The 14,015-nt window shown below is 43.7% G+C and overlaps 3 protein-coding genes across 5 annotated transcripts; 2 read left to right on the forward strand and 1 right to left on the reverse strand.

The window, feature by feature from the left end:
* Window positions 1-651: 651 nt before the first annotated feature.
* On the reverse strand, window positions 652-4,271 carry LOC109472696 (translocon-associated protein subunit gamma-like). Of its 2 annotated transcripts, none has more exons than XM_019772546.1 (5): window positions 4,098-4,271; window positions 3,111-3,237; window positions 2,484-2,582; window positions 1,794-1,925; window positions 652-725 (listed from the first exon to the last, which is right to left on the reverse strand). In XM_019772546.1, the coding sequence occupies exons 1-5, from the start codon at window positions 4,222-4,224 to the stop codon at window positions 659-661; spliced, it is 552 nt and encodes a 183-aa protein (XP_019628105.1). In that variant the 5' UTR covers window positions 4,225-4,271; the 3' UTR covers window positions 652-658. The 2 variants fall into 2 exon arrangements, with proteins under 2 accessions (XP_019628105.1, XP_019628104.1); XM_019772545.1 differs by lacking the exon at window positions 652-725 and adding an exon at window positions 1,240-1,364 and having other exon boundaries at window positions 1,774-1,925.
* Window positions 4,272-6,279: 2,008 nt separating this feature from the next.
* On the forward strand, window positions 6,280-9,025 carry LOC109472550 (leucine-rich repeat protein lrrA-like). The gene is made up of 2 exons (XM_019772332.1): window positions 6,280-8,903; window positions 9,011-9,025. The coding sequence occupies exons 1-2, from the start codon at window positions 6,291-6,293 to the stop codon at window positions 9,023-9,025; spliced, it is 2,628 nt and encodes an 875-aa protein (XP_019627891.1). The 5' UTR covers window positions 6,280-6,290.
* On the forward strand, window positions 8,896-14,014 carry LOC109472617. Of its 2 annotated transcripts, XM_019772428.1 has the most exons (7): window positions 8,896-9,069; window positions 9,118-10,074; window positions 10,236-10,375; window positions 10,513-10,775; window positions 10,943-11,436; window positions 11,948-12,067; window positions 12,502-14,014. In XM_019772428.1, exons 1-7 carry the CDS (start codon window positions 9,057-9,059, stop codon window positions 13,704-13,706), a joined length of 3,192 nt encoding a protein of 1,063 aa, XP_019627987.1. In that variant the 5' UTR covers window positions 8,896-9,056; the 3' UTR covers window positions 13,707-14,014. The 2 variants fall into 2 exon arrangements, with proteins under 2 accessions (XP_019627987.1, XP_019627986.1); XM_019772427.1 differs by having other exon boundaries at window positions 8,896-10,074.
* Window position 14,015: the final 1 nt, after the last annotated feature.

The raw sequence follows: 14,015 nt of genomic DNA on the forward strand, positions 1-14,015 counted from the left end.
CTATAACCTTCTTGTAAGGATGTACCACATCCTTCATCCAATTGAACTGTCTACTTGTGGATTTCTTGTCTTTTTGTTGCAGCGATAACCAGTATTTCTACTCATCTCAGGCAACATTTCAGAAGCAACATGATAAACACACACGCATGAGAGTCTGTGATGTATAAAAACCATTTATTTCTTTCATGGCACCACACTGGAATGCTCACTCTTGTAGAAGGGGCCTGTACTCTTTCTGTAGGAGGATGCAGTTTGGCAACAATCGAGGTATATTGCATCACATTTCAAAATTTTCTTTCTTAATATCTTAAACTAACAACTCGTTAAGTTTCTTTATGCCACTTTTTCATCAGCTTATTTATCTCAATAATTCATAAATCGATATCAAATACTACCTGCTCATATGCATTTCTATTCTACAGTTTTGTTGCTTAACGATGCTGCATCCCAACTTTAGAAATGTTCTGAAACTCTGACCCCTCCCACCCTTTCAGTCCATACTGTCTCAACAACTCAAGCTCTAGCACCCCTATTTCTAAAATGGGAGACTCCAATCACAGCAACTTGTGAATTTGGAAGCTACCACTAATTGAATGGGGGTAACAGTTGATTGAGCTGTTGAGAGAGGATGCTATTACATGGTGTTTTTTCTTCTTCTTTATTGAGAGCCAGTTGAGAAGAGTGCCAAGAGTCCACCAGCCAGGCCCACAGACAGCACATAGTTACTGTGGAAAGAGTTAAGGAACATAGAAGATCACACAAAAAACAGCTAAAAAGGAACATAACTTCAGCTTCTCTATCTTTGAAAATTTCTAATGCCATTAATTTTAATACCACCACAACTACCTGTAGTATGTATTAATACTACACACTTAAATAATTGATATAGGAATGAGTACCAGTACCTCTACTCTAATTCACCCTGTTAGAAAATGACAGTTACTCCTTTTTTTCTCAATCAGATTTCGGTACATACATGTATTAAGTGAATCATCCACAAAATGAAGTCATCAAAGGACAATATAAACTTGACTGTAACAAAACATATGATTATGACCCTATTTACATGCAGGGGCCAAAAACTTGACGGTACAAAAACTGGGTACACATGCGAGCGTGCAAAGCTGTGTACCGGATATGTCAATTATTTCCTGTCTGTAAATAATATATTAATTCCTGTCTGTACTTCAAATCATACATTCATTGAAGGCTGGTACATTGATGGTATATTGATGTAAGTCAAAGCAGGCCGATTTATACAAAGAAAGAATTAGATAACACTGTTTCCAATGCTTTCATACTGTTGTCCTTCTGTGCCTGACCCCTAGGCTGTGAAAAAATCCTGGTGAGAACCCTAATACTTCAGTTCTACATAGTGCTGCATACCGGTTCACTGGACTTGGACCCGGACTTGTAATAATGTTTAGATTCAAGTCCAAAAAAAACTAAAAGTCAAGAACCGAGTCCGGACTTATTACCATAAAAGACCATTTCACATACCCCTTTTCTTTCCAAACCACCTAAAACCTTCCGTACATTGCAAAATCTTTGCTGCAAAATGAAGAAAACATTGCCATCGGGCATCGTCAAGTACCGGCCTCCATGTTATGTGGCCAAAGTTTCACCCAGACAACATTGCAAGGTTGCCAACATGCAATTTTGTATATGTCATGGGTTTAGGTCCGGACTTACAAGTCCGGAACTGAACCTAAACCTCTGGACTTGAATCCGGACCTGAACCTAAAATTGAGTTTAGGTATGCGCCACTAGTTCTACGGTATGTAAAAGGATACACGGTGGGGTTGAGTGAGCGTAGGATGAAGAAGGAGGCTACGATGACCAGGAACAGGAACAGAGCGTTGTTGTAGAAGATGGAGAAGGTTGTGGCCTCGTAGTCAGCAACCTCGTTCTTCTTCCACAGGATCCTGCAGGAGAAAAAGTTTGTAAAAAATTTTCAAAAACTTTTTCCTGTTATTAGCTAGCCATATCAGCCATTAAAATTTTTTTAGGGAGAATGGGAGGCCCAGCATACAAATAGGATGGCACCCAGGCTACTCTGTAATATCTGTTATGTACCAGTCCACATAACAAGTTAAAGAACACTCATAACCATCCACAGAATTAAACTTTTAACTGTGTTTAAAATTGGCCATTTTGAATAATGTACATTGGAATTTTGGAACTTCTAGCAAATTGCTTAAGTCAAACATCTCTACAAATGTGCAATCGTGATGGCAGGAAACAAATATGATACTGTAGTGTAGAAAGAAGCTTGTTTTTTTTTAATGCCATGAGTGAGTGTAAATGTTTTAGTACATGAACTACTTGTTGCTGAATTTTGTTCTGGCTTAAAACAATGAAACTTGCTGTTGTTTCTGCTCATTTTTTAATGGCAGAGCAAGGTCTGCCATACACAGTAAGAATTACTGCAGAATTAACTGCAAGGGTACTTCTTGTTGTAATGATTATTTCAAGTGACAAACCTTTCATCCTTCTCCTTGCGCGACATCTTCTTGGAGTCAGCATCCGACAGTTTCTTCATGACCTCCCTGGAGACCGCATCCTCACGCTGGAGGGCAACCCTGGGGGGGGGACAGAATTACATTCCTTTACATTTTGAGCAGTGTTCAATGGCTGAGTGGGTAGCTAGCAGACATAAGATCAAGAGGTCTTGGGTTCGATTTCTGACTGGCATCCCTGACTAGACATTGTGTCCCTGGAAAAGGCACTTTCCTCACTCCTGATCAGCCAAGTGTAAAATGGGTAACTGACTTGTTGGTGAGGCAAAAGGCAGTGAAAGGAGAGGGATGCGCTCCACAGTCCAATACCGTGCACTAGAGTCTAGACACAGACAGTGACAGTGGATTAACAACTCATTGCCCCTACGGCTTTAGGTTTTCATTGAGTGTACAGTGAGTACTTTGAGTTAGACAGATAATTAAATACATATGTGAGTACTTTAACCTTCAGTCTACTAAGGTAGCAAATATGGCACCAGATAAAACTTTGTGTTGCTTATGGGGCTATTGCAGCAGATAGATGGTTAATTGACTTTACTGAGTCTACACACATTATCTTTAGTTAGACAGTCTTATTCTTGCCAGACTTACTTGTGCTTGAGGACAAACTTGACGTTCTTGTAGGCGAAGGCGATGAGCCAGGTACAGACGAGGGTCATGACACCGAACACCACCGCGGACTGGAACAGGTCCATCTGGTGGATACGCCAGTACAGCCCTGGGAACAAGAACATGATATATTATAGGGGGCCCGCAAGCCCTTTTCCGTAGAGCGAAATCGGCAGTTTTAATTCTTTGTATAGCGTAGACGGACTGCTCTAATATTTTTGCGAAGAGCGTATTCGGCGTTTTAATTCTACGTAATGCGTGGTAGCAACTTGGAATTTATCGTAAAGCGTAATCGAGAGGTTTTCGAATTCAGCGTAGAGCATTGTCGGGACCCCCCCTTGCAGGCCCTCATTATAATGTTCACCACTTTCACACTTCCCATAATGCACCATTAGGAGCCCCATCATGATACACTGCGAGGGGATAATATTTGCAAAACAGGCAACAATTTTCAAGATACAAAATGTATTCCAAATCACAGTGTCACAGATTTAGAATTTCTTCCATGATGGAGGTTGAACCTCCTTGTTCCACCACTAATCCATTCCAAGGTAAATATCAAAAATTAATTACTAGCTTTTTTAGTAGTCATCCTCAACTAGTGTTCCTCAGCTACCTTTCAGCTGATGATTTATTACTCGAGTCATACCGATTCCGAAGCAGCATATTTTTAAGCAAAAGATTATAATTTTTACGGGATTTTTAGCCATTTTATTTCATAATTTCTACACACAAGTTCTTCTCAACGAAGAAGGAAATCATTATATTTTTCTATGGTATGAAAAGTACCAAAATAATGCATTACTTCTACGTTAGAGGACGATTGCTGTGTTGAATTTAATTCGAAAAAACTACTTGTTTGCGTACGAAATATGGGGGAGGGGGGCACGCATGTTGCCACGTATGCAACGCTAACCAACTTCGCACCAACTTTTCGCCAATTTCGGACGGATTTTCCGGTCTACTTACATATCGGGATGGCAGAGACGATGAAGGCATTCCCGTAGAAGAGAGCCGAGGACTTGGTGGTCACATTTCGGCTGAAATCTTGGAGCAGAAGTTCTTCTTCCTTCGTGAGTTTCTTTCCTGCTGCCATCTTGGACACTGCGGTGGTTTAGGAGAGGCCGGAGATTGCCGAACATTGCCAAAGTGCTATCGGCAGGACGTCGGCACCGACGCTTACTTCCGGAGATTGCCGACTTGTTACGGCAGTTCCACAAAGCACCACTAGGTTATATTTCATGTCAAATACTAGTAAATAGGTTGTCCAAAAGTAATCCTTGCATATACTAGCAATGTATAATAAACACCGCATTTTGGTGAAACATATTTTCATTGCATAAACAAATGTTTTATACAGAAACATTAACAATAGCGAATAAATCAAATGAAATCAAATAATGGGTAACATGCACTGTATTACAGTGTAATATATATAACGTTATATATCACTTCTCAATTCTCGATGTTTTCAATTCTATTTACTCCCCTAAAACCCCAATAATATCATCGCTAGGTCCGGAGTACTAAAAGTAATTGTAATATTTAGATACTAGGCTAGATTAACAATGGGGTAAAGATATAAGCACTGTAAAATACAACCGTATTCATATGTATATGAAACGACTGAGAGAGAGGGTGAGAGAGAGGGAGGGAGAGAGGGGGAAGGAGAGAGAGGGGGAAGGAGAGAGGGAGGGAGGGAGCTCGAGATTGCATTGTTTGGCAGGTCAACAACCTTCATGGTGCTGTACCAGGTGGTCTTCTGGGAAAGCGTCATGATACAAAGGCGTCGAAACCCGACGCCGCGTCACTGTAGTTTATACAGAAATCAAAGCTGACGCCGTTGTTGATGTTGCCTTTGAAACCAGTATCATGGGGTCGTGCTGATTGACAGGTCTGCAGACGACAGGTGCACTCTCCATGGCAACCGGACCAAACAACGCCAGGTACCATTACATGTTGTTTTGTATAAAAGTCGGACTGAGCGAGGGGCCCGCAGTTGGCGGTAGAGCGGCGGCCCGTGGGGCCCAAGGCCCGGGCCCGGTCTGGACTTCGCTAGCCAGTAGTCCGCCCTCCGCAAAGTCTATTTCCAAGCGATCCACGGTAGACGACTTTTGACTCCCGGAAGGACAACTGAAGATTCTTGGAAGGACTCAAAGTATATGTACTCGTCTTCTTCTGGAAGGAGGAATAACTACTAGTAACCGCGGCAAATTCACTACTGAGAAACTTCAAGACCTGTACTTCACCACCGGCTTTTCACGTCTGTTTCTTCACCTGCAGTCATAATCGTAAGTTCAAACATTTTCTCTTTGTAGTAAATTTCTTCATAACGAGTTAGACTTTCGTAACATGAACTATCAGCTTTGTGTTTATGCTTTACAAATATTTTACCACGATTTAGTGGGGTGCTTATTATGGTATATACTTTGCATCCAAGCACAAGCGAGAAGAAAAGGGTAACACTGCACCACTGAAAACTACGATAGTGGGCGGGTTATCGTGAGTGAATAGCATAATCCGAGCTGTGGATATATCCTGGATCTTTACTGTTTGCCACTTTTTGGTTTGTGTGTATACGTAGGTATACAGTCAGTAGGTATCAAGTTTGATTCTGGGCCCCCTGCCGGCGCTTTGTTTACTGCAGCTGACTTCCGTCTTTTGAGTTTTGAACATGCTACATGGTCATGATTTTTGCCTTGCAGATACATGTGTATTTTAACATATAGTATGCGTTTGGACCCTTGCATCCTTGTTCGGAACTCTATGCGAGAATTTGGAACAACAACAATTTGAATTGACTTATAAGTTCATATTAGATGAACATATGTTGATACAGATTGTACAAATTAATACCATGACTCAAAATATATACATTACAGAAACTCATTTACATTTCATGGATAATCCATGAGGAAATATTGCAATAGCCAATAGTTCGACAAAAATACACAGTAGGTATCCATAACATTGACTTCACTAGAACCGTTTTTTTATGGTGTTATTCTATGTTAGGGTTACTTGTGAAATGATATAATAATCATGATCACTTAGGGATTAATTACATAGAAGAACTATATTGTATAGAAGGCAATCATTAGGCGGTCGCTTAGGGAAGGCTGATCATAAAGCTTTTTTCTTACAGCTTCCAAAAGTATCATCATGGCTTCGACGTCAAGGTTAAAAGACAAGGTGAAGCAAAAAGAATGGAATATAAAGGGGAAAATGTCTCTCTTGACACTAGACTTATCTAACAAGTATCTGACTCAACTGCCCGAGGAACTTTTTGAATTAAAAGACATAGAGGCCTTGGATTTGACAGGCAACAGGAACATTGATCTCTCCACTGAGCTGATCAAACTGACCAATCTGAAACTGTTGTGTCTACATCGATGCAACCTTGAGTCGGTTCCTGCTGTCGTGATGAAACTTTCACATTTAGAAGCATTGATCCTCAGTAACAACAACAAGATCACCTTGCCGGATGAGATGTCCAGTCTCGTGAACCTCACTGTCCTCGACTTAAATAACTGTAACCTTAAGTCGGTTCCCTTTGTTGTGATGAAACTTCAACAGTTAAAAAGACTGATGCTCGGTTATAACAAGAACATCACCATGCCAGGTGATATGTCCAGCCTCGTGAACCTCACTGCCCTCGACTTACAGAACTGTAACCTAGGCACACTGCCGCCGGTTGTACTGCAACTACTTAACCTACAGGAGTTGCATTTAGGTATGAATCAGATCTCCCTGCCAGATGAGTTGTACAAGTTAGAGAATATAAAAGTATTGAGCCTATTTGCTTGTAACCTGACGACGGTTCCACCGGCAGTACTAAAACTCACCCAGCTGGAGGAACTGGACCTCAGCTGGAACAGCGGGATCCACCTGCCGGATGAACTGTGCGGACTCATGAGCACCAACGTCCGGGTACTTAAACTAAGGGGAACAGGCATGGTCACGATTCCTCAGGTAGTGTGGAGACTGGTACAGTTAGAACTATTGGACTTGAGCTGCAACCCAGTACAGACGTTGCCTGCTGAAATTGAATATCTCACTAACCTCAAACACTTGAGTCTGCTCTACTGTAAGCTGCACACACTCCCACCTGAAATGTGGAGACTGACACAGTTAGAATGGCTGGGCCTGAGCTCTAACCCACTACAGACGTTACCCTCAGAGATCGGACAACTCACCAACATTAAACACTTGGATCTGTCCGGGTGCAATCTGCATACACTGCCACATGAAATGGGGAGACTGACACAGTTAGAATGGCTGGACCTGAGGGATAACCCACTACAGACGTTACCCGCGGAAATCGGACAGCTCACTAATATGAAACACTTGGATCTGACCGCGTGTAAGCTGCGCACACTCCCACCTGAAGTGGGGAGACTGACACAGTTAGAATGGCTGGGCCTGAGGTCTAACCCACTACAGACATTACCCGCGGAAATCGGACAGCTCATCAATATGAAACACTTGGATCTGTCCGACTGCGAGCTGCACACACTCCCACCTGAAATGTGGAGACTGAAACAGTTAGAATGGCTGGACGTGAGCTCTAACCCACTAAAGACGTTACCCGCGGAAATCGCACGTGGACAGCTCACTAATATAAAACACTTGAATCTGACCGAGTGTAAGCTGCGCATACTCCCACCTGAAATGTGGAGACTGAAACAGTTAGAATGGCTGGACCTGAGGTCTAACCCACTACAGACGTTACCCGCGGAAATTGGACAGCTAAGTAACCAATCTTATATAGACCTCAGTCACACAACACTTATAACAAGTGCCCATTTAAAAGTTGCTGTTTTGGGAGAGAAAATGGCGGGGAAAACAAGCCTTATGCAAACGCTGAGCACGGACCAGTCCACCCTGACAGAAGAAGAGGACCGCACACACTGTGTAGAGATAACTCAGTGGGCACCTGATAGAAATATCACGTTTGAAGTGTACGACTTTGGTGGCTATGATGTGTACCACCTCCCTCATCAGTTCTTTTTGACACAAGGTGCCTTGAACCTGTTGACAGTAAATCTTCATGAATACAGGTGTACTGAACAGAGTTACACAGAAGCTGTGGGGTTTTGGTTGGACACACTGAACGCCCGCGTGCCGGGGGCGGTGGTTACAATAGTGGGTAGCAAGACGGACTTGTGCAGCGGCACAGAAATAGAGGAGAAAACCAGGGACATCCAAGAAAGATTCACACAGCAACATAACACTTGGCAACGTGGCATACAGCAGCAAATAAAGGAGTTACAATTTGAAAGGTCGACCTATAGAGGGGCCGATCCGGAGGAGATAGAACAACAGTTAGAACGTACCTTGACACGCCCGCTGCGGCTTACAGGTGTGTACTGCGTCAGTTCGGCAGAACCAACATCTGGGCTGGACACACTTAAGAGTCACATGATAGAAACAGCAAATGACACGAAAGTGTTTCCAAATCTTCGAAGGATCCTACCGCGAAAATGGGTGGATTTTAAACAGGAGCTTCACGACCTGCGGAATAGGCCAACCGTAGGTACTGACCGCGGCTACAGCTCATCAGCAAGGAGTAGCCTACGTAGTGACCGAGGCTACAGCTCATCACTGAGTAGTGTAGGTAGTGACCGAGGCTACGGCTCATTATCACTGAGTAGTGTAGGTAGTGACCGAGGCTACGGCTCATCATTACTGAGTAGTGTAGGTAGTGACCTCGGCTACAGCTCATCACTGAGTAGTGTAGGCAGTGACCGAGGCTACGGCTCATCACTGAGTAGTGTAGGTAGTGACCGAAGGCGAAGCTCCAGCTCATCACTGAGTAGTATAGGTAGTGACCGAGGCTACAGCTCATCACTGAGTAGTGTAGGTAGTGACCGAGGCTACAGCTCATCACCGATTAGTGTAGGTAGTGACCAAGGCTACAGCTCATCCATGAGAAGTGTAGGTAGTGACCGAATTGACAGAAGCTACAACTCATCACTGAGTAGTGTAGGTAGTGACCGAGGCTACAGTTCATCACTGAGTAGCCAAACAAGTAGCCACAGCGGCGTCAAGTCATCAGCACCGAGGATCCACAGTAAACAAAAGTGGCTTAATGAGGGAGACTGTTTGATGCTAGGGCAGCTTGCAGGACTATCATCAGATAGACTGGGATCAGCCCTGTCTTACCTGCAGCAGGTGGGAACCATTCTCAGGTACACAGAGATACCGGAACTCAAGGATCTGGTATTTCATGATCCATCAGGATTGATAGAAATTATCAAAGAACTGTTTCATCACGACCTTAAGAAGGTTTTCACCAACAAAAATCCACGTCTCAAAAGCTTCTCGAATACATACCTAAAAAAGATTCGGAAAACCCTGTCCAGCCGAGGATTTCTGCCGAGAGATGTGGTAATCGCTTTGTTGGAACCACACGCTACACCGGTAGGAAACGTGGATGTGATCATTGACCTGATGGAACATTTTGGTTTGTGCTACACGGAAAGGTCTGATAAACAGGACGAACAGGCAACACCAGTTGGATACTACATCCCATGGTACATACGGGAGGAGAAACCAAAGTCTGTGATGCGAGGTGTCCGAAAACGACAAAAGAAAGGATTCACTTTGACGTGTGAAATAGCCGGGTTCTGCCCACGGGGACTGTTTGAGCGGTTGAGTGTTGTGGTAAACAAACTCATCACGTCCCGACAGGACTGGAAAGACGTCATCGTAGCTGTTACAGAAAACCTTCCCGTGATTGTTTACCGCGAGACGAAAGACGATCAGGTTAACATCATAGTGAATGTCACCGTCCCAGCCCAAGCAGTACAGGGAACGCAGCAGCTGATTTGGGACAACGTCATCAGTCCACTGAAAGACAAGCTGTCTACACTTCTGAAAGAGTGGCCTGGACTGCTCTACCGTCTGGTGTATTCCACGTTTACTCAGCCAGCTAGACAGAAAGGTGGGTAACATTCAATTAACGTAATCTTTTTCAATCATACATTGCTATTCCGAAAGTTTTGCAATGATTAGAGAGGAACGTGTAATACTCAGCTAATTGCTTAACTTGAATACCAATGCAAGACTTTACATTTGCCATTTGTGACTCTGATTTTTTTCAAGGAGACTCGCAGACCTTGTCAGTCCCTTCCATCATCCCCACATTTGCAGTAGGACCGCGAGGCTGCACTGTTCAGCACGGCGGTGTGACACTGGAGTTTCCTGCAGGCTGTGTTAGAGACGCGCGGTTCATCTCTGTCGAGGTAAATTCCTCTCGGGACTCATCTCAATTTTATCACCTTGCATCTACAAAAAGTCTAAATTCTTTAAATTCTCAATGGAACATTTTGCTTTTCTTGTCATTACAAATCCTGCATGATCAGTCTAAATACACCCACAGGTTGAAGCCGTGCCAGTTACCGAGGACGTCCGGACCAACTTGACGGCCATGTCCGCCGTCCTGACTGTGGAGCAGGACTTCCCACAGCGGTTCCTCCGGCCCGTCACCGTCAGACTGCCCTGGGTCTGGACTCAAGCAGCGGCGGGTAAAGAAACGACAACGAAAGTTCTACACTACGGCCGAGACGACGGTTGGACGGTCTTCAAAACAGACGCTCACCAGGAAGATGGTGGCATCATGTTTCACACAGATCACTTTCAAAGGTATGTTTTCACTGACATATCAAGTGCACCTCAATGTGACTTTATATCAATTAAGGTGGTTTTTCATTTTCTAGACTCCTTGGCATAATTAGTGCAGCGGCTGTCTATGATAGGACTTTTCTAAGGGATATTTTGTCATGCTGACAGCGCGCATGTTTTTGTTGCAGCTTTTGGGCAATTCTGTTGCGCAACTTGCTATGGTCCGGAAATGAAGTCAGCTGGGCACGGCAGACGTATAATGGCTGCATTGCGAACAAGGTGTACGTCATCGTCACGCCGGACGTGAACACTCTCCCAGAGCGAACTCTGCATCTTATTTCCATGCGCCAAACGGACAATATTGACGACCTTTTCCAGGCACCCGGTGTTAGATTTGAATCTCAAATAAAGCAGCGGGTAGAAATGACAAATGACCAGGCAATAGAGGCTACATTTGGTCAGGATGAAGATGTGGTTCCTGACCCTCGGGACTTACCTGAGGGAGAATCGATGCCTCTGCGTCCTCCTACAAGACGTTCAGTCAGGCTTAGGGTGAAAGAATCAGTGCCACAGAAGCCTATTTATGAAGGAAAAGTTAAGTTCACAGTCACAGACGAAGCAAACCAGACAGGGGCCGCGGAAAGGCCACAGTTCGAAGCCTTTGTGAAACTGCGGCGTAAAGGTAAGATCTGTACTCTTTATTACTTACATGGAAAATGCGAGTGTTGTAAGATGCATGTACAGAGAGCACAGTGTCCTTGTCTGCGCTTTAACTTTCTCACCACACTCTCTTTCTTACGTACGGGACACAGTGATTTAATCTCACATTATCACTGTGTCATATTTGTACATTATACTGGAACATAAAACAAGAATAGAGCTTTGAATGAATGTGTGGCGGACAGTCCCTTTTAAAATTGTGTAGTAGACCTGAAGGTTACAAAATACTATAATGTGCAACTTATCACGATTAATGTCTTATAAGTTATCATTATTTGCACTCTCTTTGTCATGTTCAATGTTGTAAGGAGCGACAGCAAACGATTTTTGCCAGCAGAGGTACATTTAAAACGTGGTGAACGCAACTTCTTCATCAACTTTTTGTCAAAGGCTTTTGGCGTGCCTCTAATAAAGGCTAGACTGTATCATCCGGTCTCTATGAGTTGTTCTAAAAAAAATATCTTTCTACACAGGTTGGCCAAATCTTCTCAGTCTTGTTGCCATTGTGATTGCGGCCCTGGCAGTTGCATTTCAGCTTTACTCTACAGGCTACATACACGGTTTCTGGGCCCAAGGTGATGAAGGAGGACACGGTATGATGTTTTTCCACTTGTTTAAGCTGTTTTAAGACAGTGATCTGTATGATGTGACTCGATTGCATAATTATCGTCTCCTATAGCATACCATGAATGTTCTATAGACATTTGATTGTTTAATGTAATACTATATAGACTTTAACTTTGAATTTTTCAACACAACCAAGACATTTCCGCTTTATAGTACTAGTATAAATACTGAGTCATTATTTATACTAGTACTATAAATATAAGCACTTAAAAATATCATACATTTTTGTTCTAATGCAATCATAATAAAATCAATCGCATTTTAGCACATCACGTTGCAGCACATATTGATGCATAAGCAGAATAGCTGTCGAGAAGATACGTAAATTCCTTTAAGAAGATTACGGCAACTGCTGAAAACAATTGGAATTAACACTTCTGCTCTTATGTTTCTTTCTTAGTCCCCCAACACATGCCGTATTCTGGTAAGCCTGTCGTGCTACTTGTCAATGACGAATATGGAACTTCCAAGGGTGGAATCTCCACAATAAATCGCCAGCTGGCCAAACTATTACGTTCCTCCGGAGCTAAAACTCTCTGTACTGTTCTGAACGCCTCCGAAGAGGACGTAAACGATGCAAGGACCGACGGAGTAGAATTGGTATTTCCAACAAGCTTCAAAGCGGACAAAAGGCAGCCAACCCTTGACTGGCTCACGTGGGATCATCAGATTCGATATCCAAATTTGCCACCAGATATAACTCACATCATTGGCCATGCCAGTATCACTAGCAGAGCGGCAAGAAACATCAGGAAAGATCGTCTTCCATTGGCCAAGTTTATCCTCTTCAATCACGTAATGCCAGAAGACACCGAGCACCACAAGAGCGATGATAAGGTCATGACCATTGAAGACAAGATGGACGCTATCCGCAAAGACACGGAAGAGGCCGACGTTGTGTTCTCCGTTGGGCCAACAATGCATGATTACTACAAGAATCAGATCAGACTATCAAGGCCACACTACCTGTTTCTGCCGAAGCCATCCGACATCTTCAGTCAGATGAACGTGACCTATGTCGAAACAGAAACCAAAGTGGTGTTGTCCATAGGTAGGGTAAAGGGTGCTGAGAGGCTGAAAGGCTACGATCTTGCCGCGAAGGCCATGATTATGGTCATAGGCAGATTCCCTGAGGCAAGATGGCGAGTCCGAGGCGTCAGTGCTGAGGATTTCCTAGAAAGTAAGGAAATCATCCAAGCCAACATGGAGAAGGGTATATTCCACTTTACTCCTCTGAAGTACGCCACACAGGACCAGCTGAGCAGAGACCTGGAAGAAGCTCATGTCGTCCTGATGCCGTCACGCGCAGAGCCATTCGGACTGGTCGGTCTCGAGGCCATCGCGGCAGGTGTGCCGACTATCGTTTCCGACCAATCAGGGCTTGCGAAGTTCCTGAAAGCTCAAGATGACGTCATCTTTGACCGCCCGATTGTAAAAATCAAAGGGAACGACACGACAAGACTGGCCGACCGCATCGTGAAGATACTGGAGAATGGAAGTAAGGAGTTTAAGGCTGCCAAAGAACTCAAACAGAAACTGATGGCGTCAAAGTACTGGGAAGAGTCGCATAGGAAGTTCCTGGAAGAATGCGGCATTCCGCAGTGACGATATCCTTGACACTTTTATTCTAAATCTTTTCGTGATGTCAGATCAGTTATTCCTGTTAGAAAACAAAGTCTTCCCGGGTCCATTTTCTACCACATTCTAGTGAAATGGTACAGGGACAGGTAGTACAATCTCCAGGCGCCCAGGGATCGAACCCGTGTCGCCACGCGTTGAGCCAAATGTACAGAACAATGTTGCAATGTGGTTTTGCAGGATTGCAGTTTTCGTTTGCTATTGTACTTGGTTGTCGTTTTGCATGCATGTATATATACATTTGACTTTGCTATAATAAAACAGTTTTGACTGAGC

Source organism: Branchiostoma belcheri, unplaced genomic scaffold (genome assembly GCF_001625305.1).
Source record: "Branchiostoma belcheri isolate BF01 breed outbred unplaced genomic scaffold, Haploidv18h27 scaffold28, whole genome shotgun sequence".
In the NCBI taxonomy this organism is placed as follows: domain Eukaryota; kingdom Metazoa; phylum Chordata; class Leptocardii; order Amphioxiformes; family Branchiostomatidae; genus Branchiostoma; species Branchiostoma belcheri.